A 24977-nucleotide genomic window follows, 5' to 3' on the forward strand; every position below is an offset into this window, starting at 1 on the left:
AAAAACCTCCCCACCTTCCCAAATCATAATGGTGTCCGTTCAGTTGAATTATCAAGTACTTTAATCAATTAAAAATATGAAAAAGCCTATCCCACTACTTCTAATCTTGCAAGAAATTAATGAAAGTCTAGCAAGATTTTTGTATATAAGATTGAGTGTAGTCTCCCACTAGATAGACATGATAAAATTGAGTGAATGATATAATATAATTTGACCTACAATCATTGAATTATAGTTGAAGTATCCTTATATATAGTATTAACTCCAGAATTAATCTCTCCCAAGGTTTCCATATATATCTTGTGAATGGGTTGTTAGTTTGCATTGCGGTAAAAACATAAAAAGAGAAAATGGCTATTCTATCGTTATTACAACAATCATGGCAAGAGCTACACAAAATAACCTTCATTCCCCTCCTCCCTCTTCTTTTCCTTCTCTCATTTCTATATGTTTTCAAATGCATTAGAAGTAGTGGCAAACCCAATTTACCTCCATCTCCACCAAAGCTACCAATCATTGGCAACCTTCACAAGCTTGGCTCACTTCCACACCGTTCTCTTCAAGCCCTCTCTAAGAAGTATGGCCCTGTAATGTTCTTCTACTTTGGCCATGCTCCAACCCTTGTGATATCATCTGCAGATATGGCAAGAGAAATGATGACAACACATGACATAGTTTTTTCAAACCGGTCAAAAACCACAGCTACCAATTTCTTACTTTATGGATGCACAGACCTAGTGTTCGCACCCTACGGTGAGTATTGGAGGCAGGTAAGGAAAATTTGTGTCCTTGAACTTTTGACCCTCAAAAGAGTGCAATCGTTCCAGAATACAAGGGAAGAAGAAGTTTCTATATTGATCAATAAAGTACGAGACTCATGCCTGAAAGGTGTTTCTATTAATCTAAGTGAGTTCTTGATTGAAACCTCAAAGAACATTGTTACTAGATGTGCATTTGGAAAAAAGTTTGAAGAAGAGGATGGTAAGGGTAGGTTTTCAGAACTACCAAGAAAGTTAGCGGTGCTACTTACTACCTTTTTTTGGAGGGATTTTTTCCCTTCTCTAGGTTGGATTGATATTCTTACAGGAAAAATAGCTAGTCTAAAATCCACTTTTGGAGAACTAGATGCTTTTCTAAATCAAGTGGTTGAAGAACACAAGACAATGAAAAGTGATGATGAACATCCGAAAAACAAAGATTTTGTGGATATTCTCCTCCATCTGCAAAAGAATGGCATGCTTGACTTTGAGCCTACTCATGACAACCTCAAAGCAATCCTACTAGTATCTTTCTCTCACTCTCTCACTCAAACACACTTCTAGTATCTTAAAAGTTTATTTTATAAAATTGATAATATTATACATATTTAAATTTGTAGTATTTAATCTAAACCATAAAATAGTTTCATTTTAGATGAAATAACCTAAGACCATGGAAAACATACCTAAAGTCTTATTTTTTTTCATAATTTCAGGACATGTTTGCGGGAGGAAGCGAAACAACTTCAACAACTTTGGAATGGGTAATGGCTGAGCTCATGAAAAATCCAAGTATTATGAAAAGAGCACAAGAAGAGGTAAGAAGAGTGGTGGGCAGTAAGTCAAAGATAGATTTAAATGATATCAATCAAATGGATTATTTGAAATGTATCCTCAAAGAAGGTCTAAGACTGCATCCGCCAGTTCCTCTTTTGGTACCTCGAGAAACATCAGCAAGTTTACAATTTGGAGGTTATGATATTCCACCCAAAACAAGAGTGTTTGTCAATATATGGGCAATCCAAAGGGACCCTAAACTATGGGATAGGCCAGAAGAATTTTTCCCAGAGAGGTTTAAAGACAACCCAGTTGATTTCATGGGTCTAAATTTCCAATTTCTCCCATTTGGAGGTGGGAGAAGGGGGTGCCCAGGATTGATATTTGCTGTTGCTTCTTTGGAATATGTGCTTGCCAACCTTTTATGTTGGTTTGATTGGAGGTTGCCTACCATTAATGCACAGGGAGAAGATTTGGACATGACTGAAGTTAATGCTCTCACAGCATTTAAGAAAAATCCTCTCCATCTTGTACCAACATTGCACTCTTCTTGATCGATCCATTAATATTTCGTGCGTATGCATATCTTTCCTCATTATCTTGTTTTGTTTTAGAATCTGTTGTTGTCTCTTACTTCCTTATCGCAATAAATGTAAAGGGACTATAGTTGTGGCATTATGTTTTAATAAAAATGAATTTGTACCTAGTGCCATAAAACATTTATATCATCATTCTCATCAGGTCCTTTAAAATTGACCGAAATGCAAAATAGATGATGGATCCATAAAAAAGTGTGTTATATATTTTTAAATGATGATTGTAGCTTATATATATGGTAAGCAGATTTGCAAGGCGTAAAACAAGTGGCTAGGCTTGTTTGATATTCTTAGTACTCCATTTTGTGACATATGATTTTAATAAAAATTTGGGAAATTAGTTCTTTTATATTACGTGTCATTAAGAAGAAGAAGATAAAAAAAAAAATAATAATAAATAAAAAGGAAACGTAAATATTAAGAAATAGTTTATAATCCCATGTATACATGGGTGAACTTCAGAATAATCACAATGATACGTTCAACCTAAGTTTAATATTAGGACAAAATTTAGCTACAAAATTAGTTGTAGCCTAAAGTAATAACCTCACTCAATAAAGTAAACATTACTACATATTTTGAAAATCTAATTGTTTTGCTTGTTCTTTATGATCTTTGTTCTTTATGATCTCAATACACATGCCAAATTTTGTGTCAATTGAATTTTTTTAACTATATGATCTATAAACTTATATTTTATGTATAATTTTAAACTACAAAAACTTGCAATTTAAACAATTTATTGATGATATAACTATTGATATTTAATTTTCTAGAAATTTTGCAAGTATGGAGAATATAAAAAGAAAATATGATCCAATGATGAATTTGTCATAACTATAATTATTATTAAGCATAGAGAACTGGAATTATTGTTAATTCTGTGAACCCCTTAAACTGGGGTTGTACCGCACAGTTCATGCGAAACCGGTGGCATGAACCGTGCAGTCCAACCCCGGTTCAATTTTTTTTTTTTTAATAAAAACAACTTAACACAATTCTATTCTACTTAATTAAATTATCCATCTCTTACAAGGAATAAAAAAAATTATAATTAAAATCCTTCAAAGATATTCAACTTCAAAAATTAATCATAAATTTTAATGTTTTCATGGTTATTATTTTATTTTATTAAATTTCTTATTTAATTATTAAATATATGCTTTAAAATCATTAAATTTCCCCCACATATATAGATATATTAATCAATTTTGCTAGTTTTATAAATTTAATATCTATATTTAGGCTTTCATTAATTATTAAATTAATTATGACATCATCAAGGTTCGACCTCAGTTCAACTTCGGTTTGACTTCAAAAACCTTGAATCTCTCCCTTTTACAGTTCAATGAACGGTTTGGGTTTCAAAACCACGATGCTATGCACAACTTATGTTCTTGTCGGACCGTATATTATGTTTGCATATATCAATCACCTATATGTGAAAGAAGTATTACATATATTTGTTACATTAGATATATATCATATCTGACATGTGATACAACCATTACGTATAGAAAGTTGTCTAGCATTCAAACTTTTTGAGGATAATTGTACTAAGGAAAATGTTTGTGTCAATTGGATATTATTTACTATATGATTTATAAAATTATATTTTATGCATAATTTTAAACTACAAAAACTTGCAAATTAAACAATTTATTGATGACATAGTTATTGATCTTCAATTTTCTAGAATTTTTGCAAGCATGGAGTATATAAGAAGAAAATGTAATCCAATGGTGGATTTATCAAAATTCACCTATAATAAAAAGATATTAAATAAGGTTATGGTCTAAAACTATAACCAATTTTGTAGCTAAAATTTGTCATTGTACTAATTTAACCATTCAATTAGTGTTATTTATTTATTGTATCAACATTGGATTATTTGTATCATTCTCAAAACACATGAATCATTCCTCTTAATAAGTATCACTTGTTTAGTCGTTGCATCAAAATTTTGAAACAAATTGTGTGATGGTAAATCTATCTGACTATCTCAATGAATGTCACATGAAAAACTCTCCAAAATACTCATTTTGTACGCGTTCACTAAATAAATTAGCAATGTAGAAAGGAAAATTATTAATGTTGACAGTTATGTTGTACAAATTATGTTTTCATTTAAAATTTTTAAGTAATAGGTTGTATACAATCAAAAGTATCACAGAAGTATAGCACACTCAGTCTTTTTATGGTTCACCTTTTTCTATTAAAAACAATTTAAAAAAAAAAATTGATTTATGAATTCCCGATGCATTTAACATAGATATCGAGGATTCAAATCTCTCCTCCCTCATTAATTTGACACAAAAAATAGAAAAAAAAAAATAGAGTGCATTAAGTAGGACACTTGACACAAAATCGAAGTACATTTAAAATATAAAGACACTTGATATCAAATTACAGTGCAATTGAAACAACAGTTGATACAAAATTAAAAATTAGAATTTAATTAGGGTTCTTGATTTTTGTTTTTTTAAAAAACCAATTTGGGTTCTTGATTGATTTTTTTTTTTTAGTAATGTTATAAACATAAACTATTTTACAATATTCTTACAAATTGCTGATGTGACTTTAGTATTTTTCAAATAGTTATTATAAGTAAAAATGTGATGTTAGTGATGGACCCATATTAGAACTAGTAAGAATTTGCCACATTAGTAGTTTGTAAATAGTTTGTGTATGTAGCATTACTTTTTTTTTTTTAATAAAAAAACGTTACTTAAGTTATTAATTTGACTTTTATTGGATTCTTATGGATAGTTTCCTCATCTCCTATTGCGTCTCTCACCAATATATTCTTGGTAATTTGACCGTCAATTTCGATTCACGTATTAAAATTACATGCTTTTAGAAATAGTAGGGCCACCGACCACTTTAACTTTTCAAGATTATAAAATATTTTCAGATGTGCACCAAGAATTTCCCTTAATTTAATACTATAAGTCTTTGATAAAAGCCAAATTAGTTGGTTAATTGTTACTTTCCTTACATTTTTGGAATTGAATCATTAAAATTTAAAAACATATATATTATTCTAAATTACATTTTCAGAGAACACACCACATGTGCTAGAAATTCTGACCGCACACATACATAGGCAGGCTTTTATTTCATTTCATTTAAAATGATAGGCAAAGTTACTGCACAACCTTTAGGTAATAATTACTCTACAAATACAAGTTTTTGTAGGCTGAGAGAGGGAGAACAAATATTAAAGTTCAAGTCTCTAAAAATGAGCTTCATCAAACATACATAATTAAATAAAATAAAATGATTGTGAAGAAATCGTTTTAGATCAAGATAGTTTTCATCCATTTGAAGGTTGGGATTTATCTTAAAAAATTCTAAGGTATAGAATATGTCACCTCATTTAAAATCAATAATTTAACTCTAACAACTTCAATTAACTATGGTTAAGTAAACTAACGTTTAATAAAAAATAAAAATTAAAAAACTGTGTAACTCTGACAGAGAGGGAAAAAGATGGTGTTTAACACACATCTTTGGATTCCTATCCAATGCCCAGTCCCTAAGGGGTGCAGGTGATGAAGACAGAGATTGAATATGTGTTAGCCAATCTCTTGTACGAGTAGTACATTCTTCTTAAGTGGGAATCCATGGTCATCCTTTTGATGTATTTTTTGTATCTTTGTCCTATCCAATTCAATAAAATTGTTTCGTTAATATTAGCAATAACCTTCTCTTTGTTGTTAATCCATGGTGTTATTTGTTAGGGTTTTTTTAGTATTGGCAAATTTCCTGTCAAAGTTTCGGTTGTAATCACAATGCTCTCGTGTATTCATTTTATCTGAATTGTAATTGTTTCAAGTAATTGAGGTTAAAGAGCTAAATAAATAAAAAATAAAAAATTCAAAGTGCTACACTAAGAAGCTTAGTTGAGTGAGATTGCCATATCAAGCGAGACATCAAGTAAGTTCATCAGGAATTGTTTTTAAGTTACACAAAGAAGTTCGCTTGACATTGAATAGAAATCTTGAGAGGAGAACACGATACCAGTTGCGCAACTTGAGTGTTTGTGAGTTTTTGGAAACCACAGACCATTGAAACAAATCTTCAAGGAGCCTTGAAGAGTTTGATAGATAGGACTAGTGATCGTCATCTCAAATTATGCTTTAGAGATAGTTATGAGAAGCAACTGGTATAGTATGTTGTGTTAGCAGAAGCAGGAGGCTTAGATATAAGAACATTGCATAACTAGAGATTTCATATGTCATTATGTACTACAATTATCTTCATAATAAATCTCGTTTACTAGGCTAGGCCTCAGAGATATCTGCACAACTATAGACTTTTTTATTATCTTCATAATGGATCTCATTCTATTGTTATTTTTTTAATTAGAAATTCCATTAACATACTATAAAAGAAACCAAACATTCAATATATTCTCAAATAATAACAAATCATGGAGTTCAAGCATACGATATATCTAAAAACAGTATTAAATCTTAAGAACTTGTCAACATGTAATGTTTTCAAATATTAAAATCAATATAAAAAATTCAATCATCAATCCATAGAAACACAAATAATTTCAATTACACATGATTAAAAAAATTAAAAATATTAAAATTCACCTCTAATCCTAACTAGAGATTCAACCACTCATAGTTATGCAAAATTGTTGGGAAATTTAGACACCTGTTGATAGAATTAACAAGTTTTAAAGCCAAGTTGTTTTTTTTTTTTTTTTTTTTTTTTTTTTTTTTTTTTTTTTTTGAGAAAGGTTTTAAACCCAAGTTGTTAATTAAATTTATTATGAATAAACCTTGTTAAAACAAACAAACATTAATATCATGTCAATATCATGCACAACAAAAAAGTAAATAAGACAAGATATGATGACTCAGGAAAACCAATGAAACAAACTAGTTTCATAGTAAAAAATTTGAGAGGAAACCTTCCCGAAAAGCAATCCACTATAATAAAGAAAAATTTTAGATTTAGTACGAAACATTTGTCCCTAAACTTTACAATCCCAGTAGATGAACTTATAGTAGAAACCTTCTACCGCTTCAGAACCTCTGAACTTTTTAATATATGAACATCACCCTTTTGCACGGATCCCAATACGTGACTAACCAATGATACATGACTCTCAGTACATGACTAACTCACCAACTTGAAAAAGATGTTGGCTGTAAAGTTCTTCACTTCATTAACAATGAAGATCAAGAAGTACTTGGTTACAAAACCTTAAGGTGCAAAAGACGCAGTAACTTCTTGCAGAAAGAGAATAAGGCACTAGGTTACCTTTTGCATGTATTCTCCTTGTATTCTGCTATATGATGGCCTTTAAAATAAACTTATATATGTCTAGGGTTGTGAGAAAAGAAACCCTATATATATATGTCAACATGGGCTGAAAATTAGATCTGGAAATTCTAATTTCGTAGATCTCGATAGATATTTCTGTAGAGCTTCTGTCGAGTCCTTAATAGATATTATTTGTCGAGCTTTAATGAACAACACTTCTTCACTTGTTTCTTGAACAGATTTGCATGACTTTAATACTAAACTTGAATTCTTGTTTCTTGAAGTATTAAACACATCCTAGATCTACCCAATTACAAGTAAAGTGCGTTTTGTCAAAGAATTAGCCAATTTATATGACATATGTTCTAACAAGTCTCACATATGTCCTAACAAAAACAAATCCATAAAAGAAATTGCTAAACATCTAAAAGAACTAAAAAAAATAAAGATGAAAAAAATTCTAGGGTTTTTTTGCTCTATAACCTCAATCTTCTCCAAAGAAAAGGGGAAAATCCTTCAAATTTGGAATGTCAATCCCTTATTTTTCGGAGTTCTTTTTTTTTTTTTTTTTTTTTTTTTTTTTTTTTTTTCACTGTTAACTTCCATATCACTTTTAACCTTCAAAATGTTTTATTCTGAATTTGTGGTGAACTATAAAGTTGTAGGTGTTTGAGTATTCTTTCCAACCCCACAATAATCAGCTCATGAATCGGACATCTGTGCAAAAATTAATGTTAAAAATACCAAGACTGCCTCAAATCTTCCTTCCAGGATTCTTTCTAAACTTGGCTTTGATTTCATTTGTTCTTGTCTTGCTTTGAACTCCCACATGATTTGTTGACTTACTGGACTCCCAAGATTACTCTCCTTGTAGCCACGTCTTGAAGCACAAATTGGGCGGACTTGTTTTTTTCTTTTCATTACATCTGATGTCCCTGTACGACTTGAAAGCGTGGACCCATTCTGTGCCAATTTGGGCTCGGTCTTGGAATGAGCTTGGGCTATGATAATAATAATAATAATAATAATTTATTATTATTATTATTATTATTATTATTGATTCTCATATTGACCTAGTACTAGAAACACTACTTTATTTTCTACTATTAACAATTTATCACCTTACTAAATTGTAAAATGAAAAATATCATTTTACACTACTTTATATTTACTATTTTTCATACATATTCATAATTGATGTGAAAATATCCACATTTTAAAATACGACATTTTACCACATAAAAGTGATGTGAGAGAATTAAGCCTAGTGTAAAATTTGTTATGGATTATGTTGTGACTCTAGACTTTCGCAGGAGCATTAAGGCCTGAAGCATGTATAATTGCATATCAATCTCTTCTAGAAATGGAACTGCAAATAATTCAATAACTAAATTTCATAAATATTCCAAAAAAATCAAGCTTATTTACTCTACATCATTATTAAGTGGCTCCCAAAAAGGAATCGTTTTACTGTAAAATTAAACCTCCCCAGCGTCCCAAATCTTAATTGGTGTCCTCTTAGTTGAATTTTCAAGTACTCTAATCAATGGAAAAAAAAAAAAACCTATACCATTCTTTCTAATCATGCTAGACATGAAAGAGATTGAACCTTTAAATTTAATCAAAGGGAGAGCTCATTAACGATATGGTTAATTAATGTTAGTTTGCTCAAATTTGGAGGTAGTGTAATTTTCATAAAAAGGTTAGTAATGTTGACGTGTAAATAGTATGGTTAGTTAGGTACTAAATTCCCACTTTAGATAATAATAATAATAATAGAACAAAATTTAGTTACAAAATTGGTTGTAACTTAAGACTACAACATTACTCAATATTTTTTTATTGGAAGTGAATTTTGACAAATCTACCATTGGATTATGTCTTCTTCTTATATACTCTATGCTTGCAAAATTTCTAGAAAATTAAAGATCTATAGATATATCATCAATAAATTGTTTAAATTGTAAGTTTTTGTAATTTAAAATTATGCATAAAATAAAAGCTTATAGATCATATAATAAATAATATTCGATTAACACAAAATTTGATATGTGTCTTAAGAGCATAATGAATATGCAATTTAATAGATAAATTTTCAAAATATGTAGTAATATTTATTTTATTGAGTAAGGTTGTAGTTTTAGGATACAACCAATTTTATAACTAAACTTTGTCCATAATAATATGAGTGAGTGGTTAATATTAATAGAGTCAATATTGTACCAATAGCTGTTCAGATTTGGTTAGAGAAACAAAATGTTTTATTAGCGATTGATATTAGTTTACTATTTAGAGATTGCCGCTATGTGTGTGTGTGTGTGAAAGTGTTTAAAATGGTAAATATATATCTCACCAATTTAATATAATAATAATAGCTATACAATTTAAATAAATAAAAAAAGTTGTACTAAAATACTATACTAATTGTCTATTGTACAATTTTTTGAGTTAATAAAGATCAGAATTGTAATAATATTGCAATTAATAGTTAAAAAAATAAAATAAAATAAAATAAAGTACAACATAAACAACTTCGTAGTTTGTTCATCTTTTAATCCTTATGAACTACTTGGCACAATTTAGAAAGAAATGATAATAAATAAAAAAAATCATGTGTGCTTCAGATCTACTACGATTTGCATCAAACTATTGAAAAAAAAAAAAACACACACACACACACACAAAAATAGTGAAAAAAAAGTAGAAAGCGACACACAAACAAAAGTAGTTTCTAGCTTGAAGGACTTTAGCTTACAAGTGAAACAACTCTATAAACAAGTTCGTACTTTCTTGTTCTTTTAACCCATGCGAATCACTTGGCATAATTGAGAAAGAAATAATGAGGAATAAATAAATAAATAACATTGTTGTGCTTTGGATCCACTACTATGGCTCTCAAAATTTTGAAGAAGAAAGAAAAAACTAATATAAAATATAGTTAAAAAAAAAAAAAAATCATGCTAATGGATGTCCTTAGGACAATAGTTAATTTTTAAGAACGTTTTAACACCACTTTTATGAGAAATAAAAAAAATTTGTTAAAACATTAATTTTTTTTTTTCTATAGAAACTTTCTTTAAATAAATTATTAACTATTCCCTAAAGGTATCCGTTAGCATTTCCAAAAATAAAAAATAAAAAATAAAAACTACCTTAGAATGTAAAACACAATTTTGCCCTCTACTTCTCGGTTTGCCCGTAATTTTTAGCTGATTAGGATCCTCCGCCCCCTGCGCAAGGATATAGATACAGAAAATACCAAAATCATAGAAGTAACTTTAAAAAAAAAAAAAAAAATTTAAAACACGTTTTATGTTAAAAAAATAAAATAATTGGAGGAGCCCCACAAGCTATGGGCTAGTCTACCATACCTTTTTTGCAAAGTCTACTTAGCTAGGAAGACAAAATCCCTAGGAAGACAAAATTCAGATATCAATACGTATATTTATTATATAAATAAATTTGGGGGAAAAAACAAAGGAAGAGTCTATCCCTGACTCAGTCTCCTTAGTCAGTCTATCCATGACAGCCATTCTCCACCTTCTCCTGGTGTCCCTGCTGCCTTGTGAGTCAATAGTTAATCAATCTCTTTCAAAATTTGGAGGTGCTAATAATTAATGGAAGATAATAACAAAGTTCACTATGCAAGCTTAGGGAGCAATCTAATACGATAATTGAATTTCATAATATTCAGCATACACTTTTGAGGAATAAACACAGACATAAGTGTTGTAGTTAATTAATTATGAAGCCTCCCATTATATAAAAATGACAAGATTGAGTGATTAATATAATATAATTGAACATTTTTTTTTAGAGAGAATTTCAATTTATGACATCTATTGCTGATGATTGTTTTTTATTATCAGACCAAGATATTAATTAGTTTTGTTGTAGGCAGGGGTCAAACTCCAAATTTTTATTTGACAACAATAAACTTTACTAGTTGAGCTAACTCGAACCCACAAGTTATATCAACTCCTTCCTTAACTTCTCCCTTGGGTATTATCTCCCAAAAAAAAAAAAAAAAACCTTTACTATAGGTTTCAATATATATCTTGTGATTGGAGTTGTTAGTTGCATTGTAGTAAACACTTAAAAAAGAGGAAATGGCTATTCTACCATTATTCCAACAATCATGGCAAGAGTTATACAAAATAACCTTTATTCCCCTCCTCCCTCTTCTTTTCCTTTTTTCTTTTCTTTATGTTTTCAAATGCATTAAAAGTAGTGGAAAACCCAATTTACCTCCATCCCCACCAAAGCTACCAATCATTGGCAACCTTCATCAGCTTGGCTCACTCCCACACCGTTCTCTTCATGCTCTCTCTAAGAAGTATGGTCCTCTAATGTTCTTATACTTTGGCCATGCACCAAGCCTTGTGGTATCATCTGCAGATATGGCAAGAGAAATGATGACAACACATGACATAGTTTTCTCACACAGGCCAAAAACCATAGCTACCAATTTCTTACTCTATGGATGCATAGACCTAGCATTCTCACCCTATGGTGAATATTGGAGGAAAGTACGGAAAGTTTGTGTCCATGAACTTTTGAGCCTCAAAAGAGTGCAATCTCTCCACTATGTAAGGGAAGAAGAAGTTGCTATATTGATCAATAAGGTACGTGACTCGTGCCTCAAAGGGATTTCTATTAATCTAAGTGAGTTACTAATTGAGACCGCTAACAACATCGTTACTAGAGCTATTTTTGGCAAAAAGTTTGAAGAACAGGATGGTATGGGCAAGCCTTCAGAACTACCAAGAAAGGTGATGGTGCTAATTGCGTCAGTTTTTTGGGGGGATTTTTTCCCTTCTTTGGGTTGGATTGATATTCTCACGGGACTTTTACCAAGTCTAAAATCCACCGGTAGAGAAATAGATGCTTATCTGGATGAGGTGCTTGAAGAACACTACAAGACAGAGAAATGTGATGATGAACATCCTAATAAAAAAGATTTTGTGGATATTTTCCTCCAACTACAAAAGGATGGCATGCTTGGCTTTGAACTTCGTCATGAGAACCTTAAAGCAATCCTACTGGTATATTTCTTACTCTCCCTTAGGGTGTGTTTATTTAGAAGGATTTTAGTAATGATGGAAAATTTAAGAGAGAAAAGTGGAGAGAGAAAATTAGGAAGATGTTTGGTTGGGAGGGGGAGTGAAAAGTTTTGTGGTAGGGCCTGGGTGTTTTCTCCCCGAGCCCACCAAAAAGTTTTATCTCCAAAATGAGGAGAAAATTGAGGAGAGAAAACATGAGTTCTAGTGAAAACCAAATTTGCCCCTTTGTGCATTGAGTTACGTTTTTTAGTTTTCCTTCTTCTTTTTCTTTTTTTTTTTTTTTTTTTTTTTTTTTTTTTTTTTTTTCAAGCTCTTTGAAGTTGCGATTACATTGTTTTTTTTTTTTTTCAACGTTTTAATCAAACAGTGGATTTTGATTTTTTTTTTCTTATTTGATCAACGGTGGGGTCCTTGGTGGCTTTCACCTTTATATATATATATATATATATAACAAAGAAAAATAAAATAAAATAATAATATTAATGATGTCTTAAATTTTATAAGATACTATTTTTTAATTTTAATTGATAATAAGTTTATTTTTAATGATTGTAAGGAAATGATTTCTTATATTATGCAATAGAGGCATAAAAGTAATTTTATGTAAACTATATTTTCTATCCCCTCACTTTTTTGTTTTTCAACCAAACAAATGAGTTTTCCATCCCTACACTTTTTCACCCCTCCAACTAAACACAAACGAGTGAAATTAAAATCACTTCTATCCTCCCACTTTTCTATCCTCTCACTTTTCAATCTCCCCAACCAAATAGACCCTTAGACACACCTCTAAGATCTTAAATTACTCAATTTCTTGGAACTAATAAAGTATAGAGTGCTATGTCATTTAAAATTATAAATGACATTGCACTTGATATATCATTAAATAGGTCATTTCTATTCTAAAGCATAAAATGAATTTATATTAGTATATTAGATGGAGATAATATCCTACCATTGATAACATACCTAATTTTTTTTTTTTTTTTCATAATTTCAGAACATGTTTATAGGAGGCGGTGATTCAACTTCAACAACTTTGGAATGGGTAATGGCAGAGCTCATTAAAAATCCAAGTATTATGAAAAGAGCACAGGAAGAGATAAGAAGAGTTGTGGGCAATAAGTCGAAGATAGATGTGGTTGACATTAGTCAAATGGATTACATGAAATGTATTATCAAAGAAAGTCTAAGACTACATACACCTCTTCCTCTTTCTGCACCTCGAGAGACATCAGAAAGTGTAAAATTTGGAGGTTATGATATTCCGGCAAAAACAAGAGTATTTGTCAATGTATGGGCAATCCAAAGGGACCCTAAACTCTGGGATAGGCCAGAAGAATTCATCCCAGATAGATTCAAAGACAACCCAAATGACTTGAAAGGTCAAAACTTTGAATTCATTCCATTTGGAGGTGGGAGAAAAGGGTGCCCAGGATCGACATTTGCTGTTGCTGCAGTGGAATATTTGCTTGCCAACCTTTTATTCTGGTTTGATTGGAGGTTGCCTACCACTAATGCACAGGGAGAAGACTTGGACATGACTGAAGTTAATGCACTCACAGCGTTTAGGAAAAATCCTCTCCATCTTGTACCAATACTGCACTCTTCTTAATCTATCCAATTTAATAGGATTGTGCAGTTGTACTTGCATTTTATGTAATTTTTCTTTGGACAAAACTTAGGTACAGTCGTTTAAGTGCTATTCCTTAGATTTCCCCTTCAAGATTTAGCCATATGGCTACTTAACTAAAAAAAACACTTCCTTCACATGAGAAAAAATTCACATGGCAGAATCTTAAAAGGAAAACCTAAAGAACAGCACTTGAATATTGTACTTAAGTCTTACTCTTTTTCTTCATTGTCTTTTTTTGCTCAAAGGGACTTCAATTGTAATAATAATTTTAGCTGTGGAAGTATATTTTAATAATAAAAAATATAGGGTAAATTACGTATTTGATCCCTAACTTTAAATCGTATATCAATTTGGTCCACGACTTTTCAAATGTGTCTATTAAGTCCTTAAATTTTTGGTATTGTGTCAATTCTTATCCTTTTGGTACTATGTTAAAATGGTCTCTATTATTAAGTGATGGATGAAAAAATGATAACGTGACTAACTTCTAAAATAAATATTACTTTCATGCCACACAAACTGCCACATCAGCATAACCTTAGTAATTAAATAATAAATAAATAAAATAAAAACAAGTGGTGAGTGAGTAACCTGCATGTGAGGCCCAATTTAGGATCAAAATCCCTAACTCACAATTACCATAGTTGCTTTGCTCCATGTTTTGGTCTAAAGAGAATGGTGATTAGCAAGACCAAGGATGACGCCAGGTGGTAAGGAACGGAGGTGGTACTCAATGGTGAGGACCGGCAGCTACTACTGGCACTGTGTCCCTACACTGAGACTGATTTTGGTATAATATTTCTCTCTCTCTCTCTCTCTCTCTCTCTCTCTCTCTCTCTGAGTTTCTAGCTCTTTAATTTGAGTTGGTATTTTGATTTTCGTTATAATTGTTTCAATTTAATCACTCAGTTAAATGCTTTAATTATTTATCTCATGATGTGAGATGTCATATTTTTTATTTCAATAGATGTTTGTTCTTCAATGCATGGATATTTGATGTTTGACGAGCAAATCATGGTTTCAATAAATGTTTGTAAATTTTTATTTAAAAAAATAATAATATCAAAGAAGTTGTAAATAGCGTAGAATTGCCTTAAAAGATTGAATGGACTTGCCATTAATTTTGAAATTCATTCCACAACATTCCGAATAAGCTGTAAATAACGTACGCTAGAAATTCATCCACAACATCAGTAAGTTCACTTCATTCCATGAAACTCAATACATTAGTAACTAGCTAGGACCATAGTTTTCAGAATCGGACCGGACCGGGAGGTCGGACCGTAAAAACCGGGAACCGAGATGAAAACCGATTTTTTAAGCCTACATAACCGGATTTTTTGTTAATTTCGTGAACTACTAAAACCGGGGTTGAACCGCATGAACCGGTGAGAACCGTGTGGTCCAACCCCTAGCAATTTTTTTTTTTTTTACAATTTTATTCTACTTAATTAAATTATCCGTCTCTTACAAGGAATAAAAAAAAATTATAATTAAAATCCTTCAAAGATATTCAAATTTACTTCAAAAATTAATCATAAATTTTAATGTTTTCATGGTTATTATTTTATTTTATTAACTTTCTTATTTAATTATTAAATATATGCTTGAAAATCATTAAATTTCCCTCACATATATAGATATATTGTCAATTTTGCTAGTTTTATAAATTTAATATCTATATTTAGGCTTTAATTAATTATTAAATTAATTATGACGTTATCACGGTTCGACCCCGGTTCGACCTCGGTTTGACCTCAAAAACCCTGAACCTCTCCCTTTTACAGTTCAATGAACGGTCCGGATCTGAAAACCTTGGCTAGGACATTAGATTAGATGGCCTTTACAATATCCAAGACACTACAATTCAAACTAGTATTCCAGTGTATGTAGTCTGGCAACTTTTGTTATAAAGAACTATTCATCTCCTCTAGAGTTTGGTTTTTTTGACTTACTCCATGTTAGGAGAATGTTGTATAATTTGATTGTTGCCAAAAATATCATTTTCGTTTGATCTTTACATTATTTGACATTTAAATAATGTTACATCAATATTGAAATTTAAAAATAAATATAATTAATTAATTCTTAAATTAAAAAAAAAAAAAAATTGTAAAAACATTCCCAACTTTTCTTGCATTTTCTTAGCAACCAAACACACCAACACCAAAACAAAAAAATCATATTTACCAATCATCAACTCTCCTAGACACAAAAATAACCCAGCATTAAGCATTCCAAACTCAAAATCAACCACCGCACACCCTTGGTACAATGGTTACTCCACAAGTATAAGTGTTTGTGACTTGTGAGGTGTGGGGGGGCAAGGCCGAGGTTCAAGTCTCTAAAAATAAGTTTTCACACACATATACACTTAAATTATGTTAGAGTAGAATTTCTATCTTGTTAAAAAAAAAAAAAAAAAAAAAAAAAAAAAAAAAAAAAAAAAACTCAACGTCATCTTTGTAAGAGTATGTCCTCTCTCTCTCTCTCTCTCTCTCTCTCTCTCTCTCTCTCTCTCTCTCTCTCTCTCTCTCTCTCTCTCTCTCTCTCTCTCTCTCTCTCTCTCTCTCTCTCTCCCATACCAACTTAGAGCAAAATAAAACCTTTGCCTTGGAAGCCAGCTCATCAAATTGAACCGTAAACTAGGAAGAAGAAAACCATTTGATGCAATGTTTTGAATCCCTCAGTCATCCATCAGATTGGTCAAACCTTACCTTTTTGTTGTTGTTAGTTTATGTGATGAGAAAGCACAGGTCCACAAAGTTAAGCAAATAAACTTTGTTATTATGCCAAAGATGCATCACTCTACCATACGTTGTGAGTATTTTGTTCTGATTTGGGTTTTCTTGCTTTGGTTTTGCTTGAAATCTTACTTCTTTCATAGATTGCAAATATTTCTTTTTGAAAATCAACCATTTCCACTGAAATTCGTGGACTCACTTGAGCAATCTGAACAAACAAAAAATATTTCTAGAGTGGTCAAACCTTACTTCTTTCATAGATTGCAAATATTTCTATACATGGGTTCAATTCAGAATGATCACAATGATACATATATGAAACTTTCAACGTATGTTTGACATTATTATGTTCCTTTCTTAAGTTTTGTCAACTTTTAAAAGGACAATAAGGATATCATTTATTCATATTTCCAAGCTATCTCCACTTTTGAAAAATAAAATTTTCAAGAGAAAACTATCTAATACGATAACTATATTTCATAAATATTCTACAAAAATCAAGTTAATTTATTTAGTCTACAATGCATACTAATTAAATGGCTCCTAAAAAGAAATTGTTTTATTGAAAATGTTCCCCACCTTCCCAAATCTTAGTGTCTTGAATTTTCAAGTACTTTAATCAATGAAAAAAAATATACGAAAAACCATGTACCCTACTTTCAAATCTTGCTAGAAAATGAAAGAGAGTTTCCTAGAAATGGAAGGCTAATTAAAGATTGAACCTTAAAATTTAATCAAAGGGAGAGCTCACTAACTTTCGTTAATTAATGTTAGTTTGCTAAAATTTGGAGGTAGTGTCATTTTTATATAAATGTTAGTAATGTTGACATGTAAATAGCATTTTTTTTTTTTAATTCAAGATAGAATTTCTACACTAGCCTAATCTAAATATATATGTGTGTGAAGCTCCATCCTAGAGACTTAAACCCCGGCCCTTTCCCCCCACACCCCATAAGCACTTATACTTGTGGAGTGACCACCACACCAAGGTGTGTAGCGGTGTAAATAGTATTGTTAGTTAGGTACTAAAGTACGATCTTAGATAATAATAATAATAATAATAATATGAGTGAGTGGTTAATATTAATGGAGTCAATATTGTACCAATAGCTATTTTGATTTGGTTAAAGAAATGAAATGTTTTAGAATTGGTTGATATTGGTGTACCATTTTAAGATTGCTGCTATATATGTGTGTGTATGCGCGTCAAAGTGTTTAAAATAATAAATTTATATCTCACCAATCTAATATAATATTAATAACAATAGTAGGTATACAATTTAAAAAACTAAATACTACACTATTGTACTAATGTAAAAAATTAAAAAAAAAAAAACAATTAAAACTACAATATTTTTTCAATAAATAAAAATTACACTTTACTATTGTACTAATGTACAATTTTCAAAAATAAATAAAAACTACACTATCGTTTCAATCAAAAAAGCAAAAACGCAGTTGTACTAAAATACTACATATACTAATTGTCTATTGTACTTTTTTTGAGTTAATGTCAGAATTGTAGTAATATTGTAATTAATAATTAGAAAATAAAAATAAAAATAAAAGTACAACATAAACAACTTCATAGTTTGTTGATTTTTTTAATCCTTATGAACTACTTGGCACAATTTAGAAAGAAATGATGATGGATAAAAAACATATGTGTTCTTCAGATCTACTATGATTTGCATCAAAATATTGGGAAAAAAAAAAAACACAAAATATAGTGAAAAAAAGAACTACCTTAATTAGAATATTCTAAGGTAGTTTCTTGCTTTTATAATAAAAGATTAATCTTGCTTGAAGGACTTTAGCTCGCAAGTGTAACAACTGTACAAACAAGTTTGTACTTTTTGGATCTTTTAACCCTTATGAATCACTTGGCACAATTGAGAAAGAAATAATGAGGAATAAATAAATAAATAAATAACATAGTTGTGCTTTGGATCTACTACTATCGCTCACAAAATTTTGAGGAAGAAAAAAAAAAAAAACTAACACAAAATATAGTTAAAAAAAAAAATAGAAAACACATACACTGATAAAAGCAAGAAACTACCTTAGAATAGAAAACACAATTTTGCTTGAAAGCCTTTAGCCTCTTATGTCTCAGTTTGCCCATAATTTTTAGCTGACTAGGATTTTTTCCCCTAAAGGATTTAGATACATAAAATACCAAAATCATATAAATAACTTTTATTTATTTATTTAAAATATGTTTTATGTTTTAAAAATAAAATAATTAGAGGAGCCCCCACTAGCTATGGGCTAGTCATCATATCTTTTCTATAATATCTATATGTATATTTATTATATGAGTCCAGCTATGGGCTAGTCTACCATATCTTTTGTATAATATCTATAGGAAAACAAAATTCAAATATCTATATGTATATTTATTATATAAGTCCAGTTAATGTATGGGCTAGTCTATCATATCTTTTCTATAATATCTATATGTATATTTATTATATGGGTCCAGCTATGGGCTAGTCTACCATATCTTTTGTATAATATCTATAGGAAGACAAAATTCAGATATCTATATGTATATTTATTATATGAGTCCAGCTATGGGCTAGTCTACCATATCTTTTGTATAATATCTATAGGAAGACAAAATTCAAATATCTATATGTATATTTATTATATGAGTCCAGTTAATGTATACTCTTAGAGCACATATTAATCATCAATTTTTCAAAATATTTTTATGGAGATTTTAAAAAAACTATGAAAAAAAACAATTAGTAGTTTTTTCAATTTTTCATAAACAGTTTTCTAAAATGATTTACTAATGTATGATCTCTTAGGGCACATGATAGTAAATCCCTTATTATATAAATAAATTTGGGGGAGAAAACAAAGGAAGAGGCCTTAAGAATTATACTATATGCACAATAGTTTTCACAATAAATTTCATAATTGCTTAGTTGGTAAGTTATTATTAATTCTCATATGAGTTCAATACTAACACTACATTTATTATCAAATATTAACAACTTTTCACCTCATGTTGTAAAATTTGTTGTGTGACTTTGGACTTATCAAGAGGTCCTAAGAAGCTCCCTTAGAGTCAATGTGGGTCTATCCCTGACTCAGTCTCCATAGCCTCCCTCGATGCAACAACCATTCTCCACCTTCTCCTAGTGTCCCTGTTGCCTTGTGAGTCAATAGTTAATCATGGCCTATACAACATGTTTCATCATGTATCAATCTCTTTCAAGAATTGGATGTGCGAATAATTAAAGGAAGATAATAACAATATTCCTATGCAAGCTTTGTACTCAACATCTAATCAAAAGCTCTCAAAATTAAAGGACCTTATTTTACTGAAAAACCACCTCACATTCCCAAATCATAATACTTTCCTGTGTGTTGAATAATAATGAACTACTTTAATCAATGAAAAATATGAAAAACCCTGTACCCACAACTTCTAATCTTGCTAGAAATTCATGAAAAAGTTTGACTGGGAATGGAGGCTAATTAAAGACTAAACTGTTAAATTTAACCAAAGGCAGAGCTTACTAACTATAGTTAATTAATGTTATTTTACATAAATTTTGACTTTTGAGGCAGTTTCATTTTATAAAATTTTGTTTTTTGTTTTTTTTTTGTTTTTTTTGTTTTTTTTTTGTTTTTTTTTTTTTGTTTTTGTTTTTTTTTTTTTTTTTTTTTTTTTTGTTTTTTTTTGTTTTTGATAGGAAGTTTCATTTTATAAAATTGTTGTAATATTCACGTATGAGTAATGTAGTTAATTAATTAAGTATGAAGTCTCCCACTATATAAAAAAGACAAGATTGAGTGATTAATATAATATTTTTTTTAGACATAATTTCAATCTTTGGCATCTGTTCCTAATGATTGCTTTTTATCATCAAACCAAGATACCAATTAGTTTTCGTTGTAGGCGGGGATTAAATCCCAAATTCTTATCTGACAAGAATAAACTTTACTATTGGCTTCTAAATATATCTTGTGAGTGTAGTTGTTAGTTGCATTGTGGTAAACACTTAAAAAGAGGAAATGGTTATTCTACCATTGTTCCAACAACCATGGCAAGAGCTATACAAAATAACCTTCATTCCCCTCCTCCCTCTTCTTTTCCTTTTCTCTTTTCTTTATGTTTTCAAATGCATTAGAAGTATTAGAAAACCCAATTTACTTCCATCCCCACCAAAGCTACCAATCATTGGCAACCTTCACCAGCTTGGCTCACTTCCACACCGTTCTCTTCAAGCCCTCTCTAAGAAGTATGACCCTATAATGTTCTTCTACTTTGGCCATGCACCAACACTTGTTGTGTCATCTGCAGATATGGCGAGAGAAATGATGAAAACACATGACATCCTTTTCTCAAATAGGCCAAAAACCATGGCTACCAATTCCTTACTCCATGGATGCACAGACCTATCATTCTCATCCTATGGTGAATATTGGAGGCAAGTGAGGAAAATTTGTGTCCTAGAACTTTTGAGCCTCAAAAGAGTGCAATCTTTTCAATATATAAGGGAAGAAGAAGTTTCTATATTGATCAATATGATACATGACTTGTGCCTCAAAGGGGTTTCTATTAATCTAAGTGAGTTATTGATTGAAAACTCAAACAACATCGTTACAAGATGTGTGTTTGGTAAAAAGTTTGAAGAAGTGGATGGTAAGGGCAAGTCTTTAGAACTACCAAGAAAGGTAATGGTGCTACTAGCAGCTTTTTCTTAGGAAGATTATTTCCCCTTTTTGGGTTGGATTGACATTCTAATGAGATTTAAACCAAGTCTAAAATCCACTTGTGGAGAACTAGATACTTTTCTTGATCAAGTGGTTGAAGAACACAAGACAATGAAACGTGATGATGATGAACATCCCAATAAGAAAGATTTTGCAGATATTCTCCTCCAACTTCAAAAGTATAGCATGCTTGACTTTGAGCTTAGCCATGACAACCTCAAAGCAATCCTACTAGTATCTCTCTCTCTCTCTCTCTCTCTCTCTCAGATACTGTTCTTATAATTTTATGATTTTGAAATTGATAATATATAAAGTGCTACCTACTATGTCATTTAAAATTTTAAATGATGTAGTACAAGATATATCTTCAGATTTGTAATATTTGATCTAACCATAAAATAGATTCATTTTAGATGGAGGTAATCTAGCTACTACCATTGGAAACATACCTAAAGTTTTATTTTATCATAATTTCAGGATATGTTTGTTGGAGGAAGTGATACAACTTCGACAACTTTGGAATGGGTAATGGCAGAGCTCATAAGAAATCCAAGTATTATGAAAAGAGCACAAGAAGAGGTAAGAAGAGTGGTGGGAAATAAGTCAAAGATAGACGTCAATGATATTAGTCAAATGGATTACTTGAAATGTATCCTCAAAGAAAGTCTAAGACTGCATCCACCAGTTCTGCTTTCTATACCCCGAGAAACATTAGAAAGTTTAAAATTTGGAGGTTATGATATTCCACAGAAAACAAGAGTATTTGTCAATGTATGGGCAATCCAAAGGGACCCTAAACTATGGAATAGGCCAAAAGAATTCATCCCAGAGAGATTCACAAACAACCTAGTTGATTTCATAGGCCAAAACTTTGAATTCATCCCATTTGGAGGTGGGAGAAGGGGGTGCCCAGAATTGACATTTGGCATTGCTGTAGTGGAATACGTGCTTGCCAACCTCTTATGTTGGTTTGATTGGAGGTTGCCTACCATTAATGTATAGGGAGAAGACTTGGACATGACTGAAGTTAACGCTCTCACAGCATTTCGGAAAAATCCTCTCTATCTAGCACCAATATTGTACTCTTCTTGATCTATCCTCCTTTAATAGGTCGTCCTTGTGCATATTCAATCTCTACTTAATCTTTCCTCGTTATCTTGTTGTGTTTTAGAATCTGTTGTTGTCTCTTACTTATCGAAATAAATGTAAAGGGACTTCAACAATAATAAAAATAGTTGTGACCCGATTGTAGCTTATGTATCTCTCTCTCTCTCTCTCTCTCTCTCTCTCTATGTGTGTGTGTGTGTGTGTGTGTTGTTTGTAGAAAAAAAAATTATTCTTATATAGTGTATTGCAAAATGAAGAATGAAATATAATGTGTGTTGTAAAAGTGGTTATGTAAATAGATAAAAAGACTTTTTTTATGAGCTAAAATACATTTTGTTCACATAATCGGATGAGAGTACTCCTAAATCATTTTCTTGTATTTACTTTAACTAACTCCTAAATCATTTTCTTGTATTTACTTTAACTAGGCGTTTGTTCTTGATCTATTATGGAAAGAGTTAGGCTTATAAATAGCACACCAGTAAAAACTCTTCTTAAGAATCAAGAGAAAGGTTTTTCCTTAACTTTCTTCCATAGCCATCTCCTCTCTCTTACATCCATCTATATATATATATATATATATAACTTCTTGAGAGGAAGGGATTTTTAAGAAAGTGATCTAGTTTACACCAATATTTGCCACCCATGTTGTTGTAACTATTTAACAAGAAGTTACTATTTTTTTCTTTTTCTTTTGAGTTTCGATCTATGGCGTTTGCTCCTAATAGTAGTTCTATCATTAGATAGAAGTTACTAATTGTTTTACTCCATTATTTGAGATATAACTTCTTATATTCTCCAACAATAATTTATGTCAAGCTTGATATGCTAGCACACTGTAGATTCAGTCTAAAATAATTGCTTGAAAGTTGTCTATATGACCCATTCTTAACACTTCATTTTGTGATCTATGATTTTATATTTTTTTGATATATGATTTTTTTTTTCAGATTTGGGGAATTAGTTCTTTCATATTACATGCCATGAAGCACTTTTAATTGGAGTTGAAATAAGACTAAATTAAAGGGAAACTTGACATGAAATTAGATTAAATTTCAAATATAACTTGAGAAAGTTGACATAAAATCAGAATAAATTGGTTTAATCATTTGTTGAACTTCCATATTAATTATACTAAGTTGTAATCCATGCGTATGCATCGAAATATTTAATAGTAATAATAATAATAAGGTGGTTTTACTTGGGTGATTGAGGTGATCACCTCAGTTTTCGTGCAAGTATTATGAATAAGCGAATTTACACAAAAATTAAGAAAATTAAATTGGACATGTAACGCAAAATTAGATAATAATTAGAAATTAATTTGAATTATGATATATATACTTTTACTTTAATATTTGGCGGATGCTCTAAGGGCATTTGTTAGTGAACCTTTTTAGGAATGTTTTTATGGGAAAAGAAAAAAAAAATTAATGTTTTGACAGTTTTTTCTATTTCCCATAAAAGTTGTATCAAAATTTTTCTAAAATTGTTTATTAACAATTATCCTAAGAGCACCAGTTAACATAACCCAAATAATATATACTAGATTGTAACTCATGCTTATACACGAAAACATTCAAAAATAGTACTAACACTATAACAAAATGTATTTTTAGCGACGAATTTGAGTGAGGAAAGATTTTTCGTCACTGAAAACTTACATTTAGAGACAAAATTTATAATTCATTGCAAAAAATGAAAAAAAATGAGATGATTTTACTTAGATGAATGAAGGGACCACTCAGTTGGTACCAAAATTAAGAAAACTAGTCGCTAACTAGTGCACGAGAACCTACCTTTTTGTGAGGTAAACTAAAATAATCTACACCATTGCATGGTTTGTTCTTGTATAACTTCAATTTGTGTTACAATTTGATGAAGAAGTCATTGCTTGAAAGTGCAATGACTTACAAAAAATTTATCAGACAATTTCAGATATTGCAAAAAAATAACTCAAAAATTTAGATATTAAAACTTCTGAAAGACCAAAAAATATTAAAGAATCAAATGATTCACTACTTAGAAATTATTGAAACAAAACAAAATATATATGACTAAACAATAGAGAAATATAAGAGAAAGATGGGTTACATTCAAAAAAATAATCCATAACTATAACTATAACTATTGAAAGGAATCAAAAGATTCAGAGCTTACAAATTATAGATAATATGTGTGTGTGTGTGACTATACAAATTCAGATAATAAAACTTCCAAAATGCCCAAAAAGATATATAATTAAAGAATAAGTTATTGAAACAATTCAAAAAACA

At 30.4% G+C, this 24977-nt stretch overlaps 3 protein-coding genes across 3 annotated transcripts; all 3 read left to right on the plus strand.

The window, feature by feature from the left end:
- The first annotated feature begins 292 nt into the window (after positions 1 to 292).
- Positions 293 to 2258, plus strand: LOC126703082 (cytochrome P450 71A1-like). Its single transcript, XM_050401989.1, has 2 exons — positions 293 to 1283; positions 1475 to 2258. Exons 1-2 carry the CDS (start codon positions 351 to 353, stop codon positions 2087 to 2089), a joined length of 1548 nt encoding a protein of 515 aa, XP_050257946.1. The 5' UTR covers positions 293 to 350; the 3' UTR covers positions 2090 to 2258.
- A 9254-nt stretch (positions 2259 to 11512) lies between these two features.
- Positions 11513 to 14459, plus strand: LOC126703081 (cytochrome P450 71A1-like). Its single transcript, XM_050401988.1, has 2 exons — positions 11513 to 12462; positions 13481 to 14459. Exons 1-2 carry the CDS (start codon positions 11527 to 11529, stop codon positions 14093 to 14095), a joined length of 1551 nt encoding a protein of 516 aa, XP_050257945.1. The 5' UTR covers positions 11513 to 11526; the 3' UTR covers positions 14096 to 14459.
- A 6464-nt stretch (positions 14460 to 20923) lies between these two features.
- Positions 20924 to 22828, plus strand: LOC126702202 (phenylacetaldehyde oxime monooxygenase CYP71AN24-like). Its single transcript, XM_050400862.1, has 2 exons — positions 20924 to 21828; positions 22072 to 22828. The coding sequence occupies exons 1-2, from the start codon at positions 21625 to 21627 to the stop codon at positions 22594 to 22596; spliced, it is 729 nt and encodes a 242-aa protein (XP_050256819.1). The 5' UTR covers positions 20924 to 21624; the 3' UTR covers positions 22597 to 22828.
- Positions 22829 to 24977: the final 2149 nt, after the last annotated feature.

This window comes from Quercus robur, chromosome 10 (assembly GCF_932294415.1).
Source record: "Quercus robur chromosome 10, dhQueRobu3.1, whole genome shotgun sequence".
NCBI lineage: Eukaryota > Viridiplantae > Streptophyta > Magnoliopsida > Fagales > Fagaceae > Quercus > Quercus robur.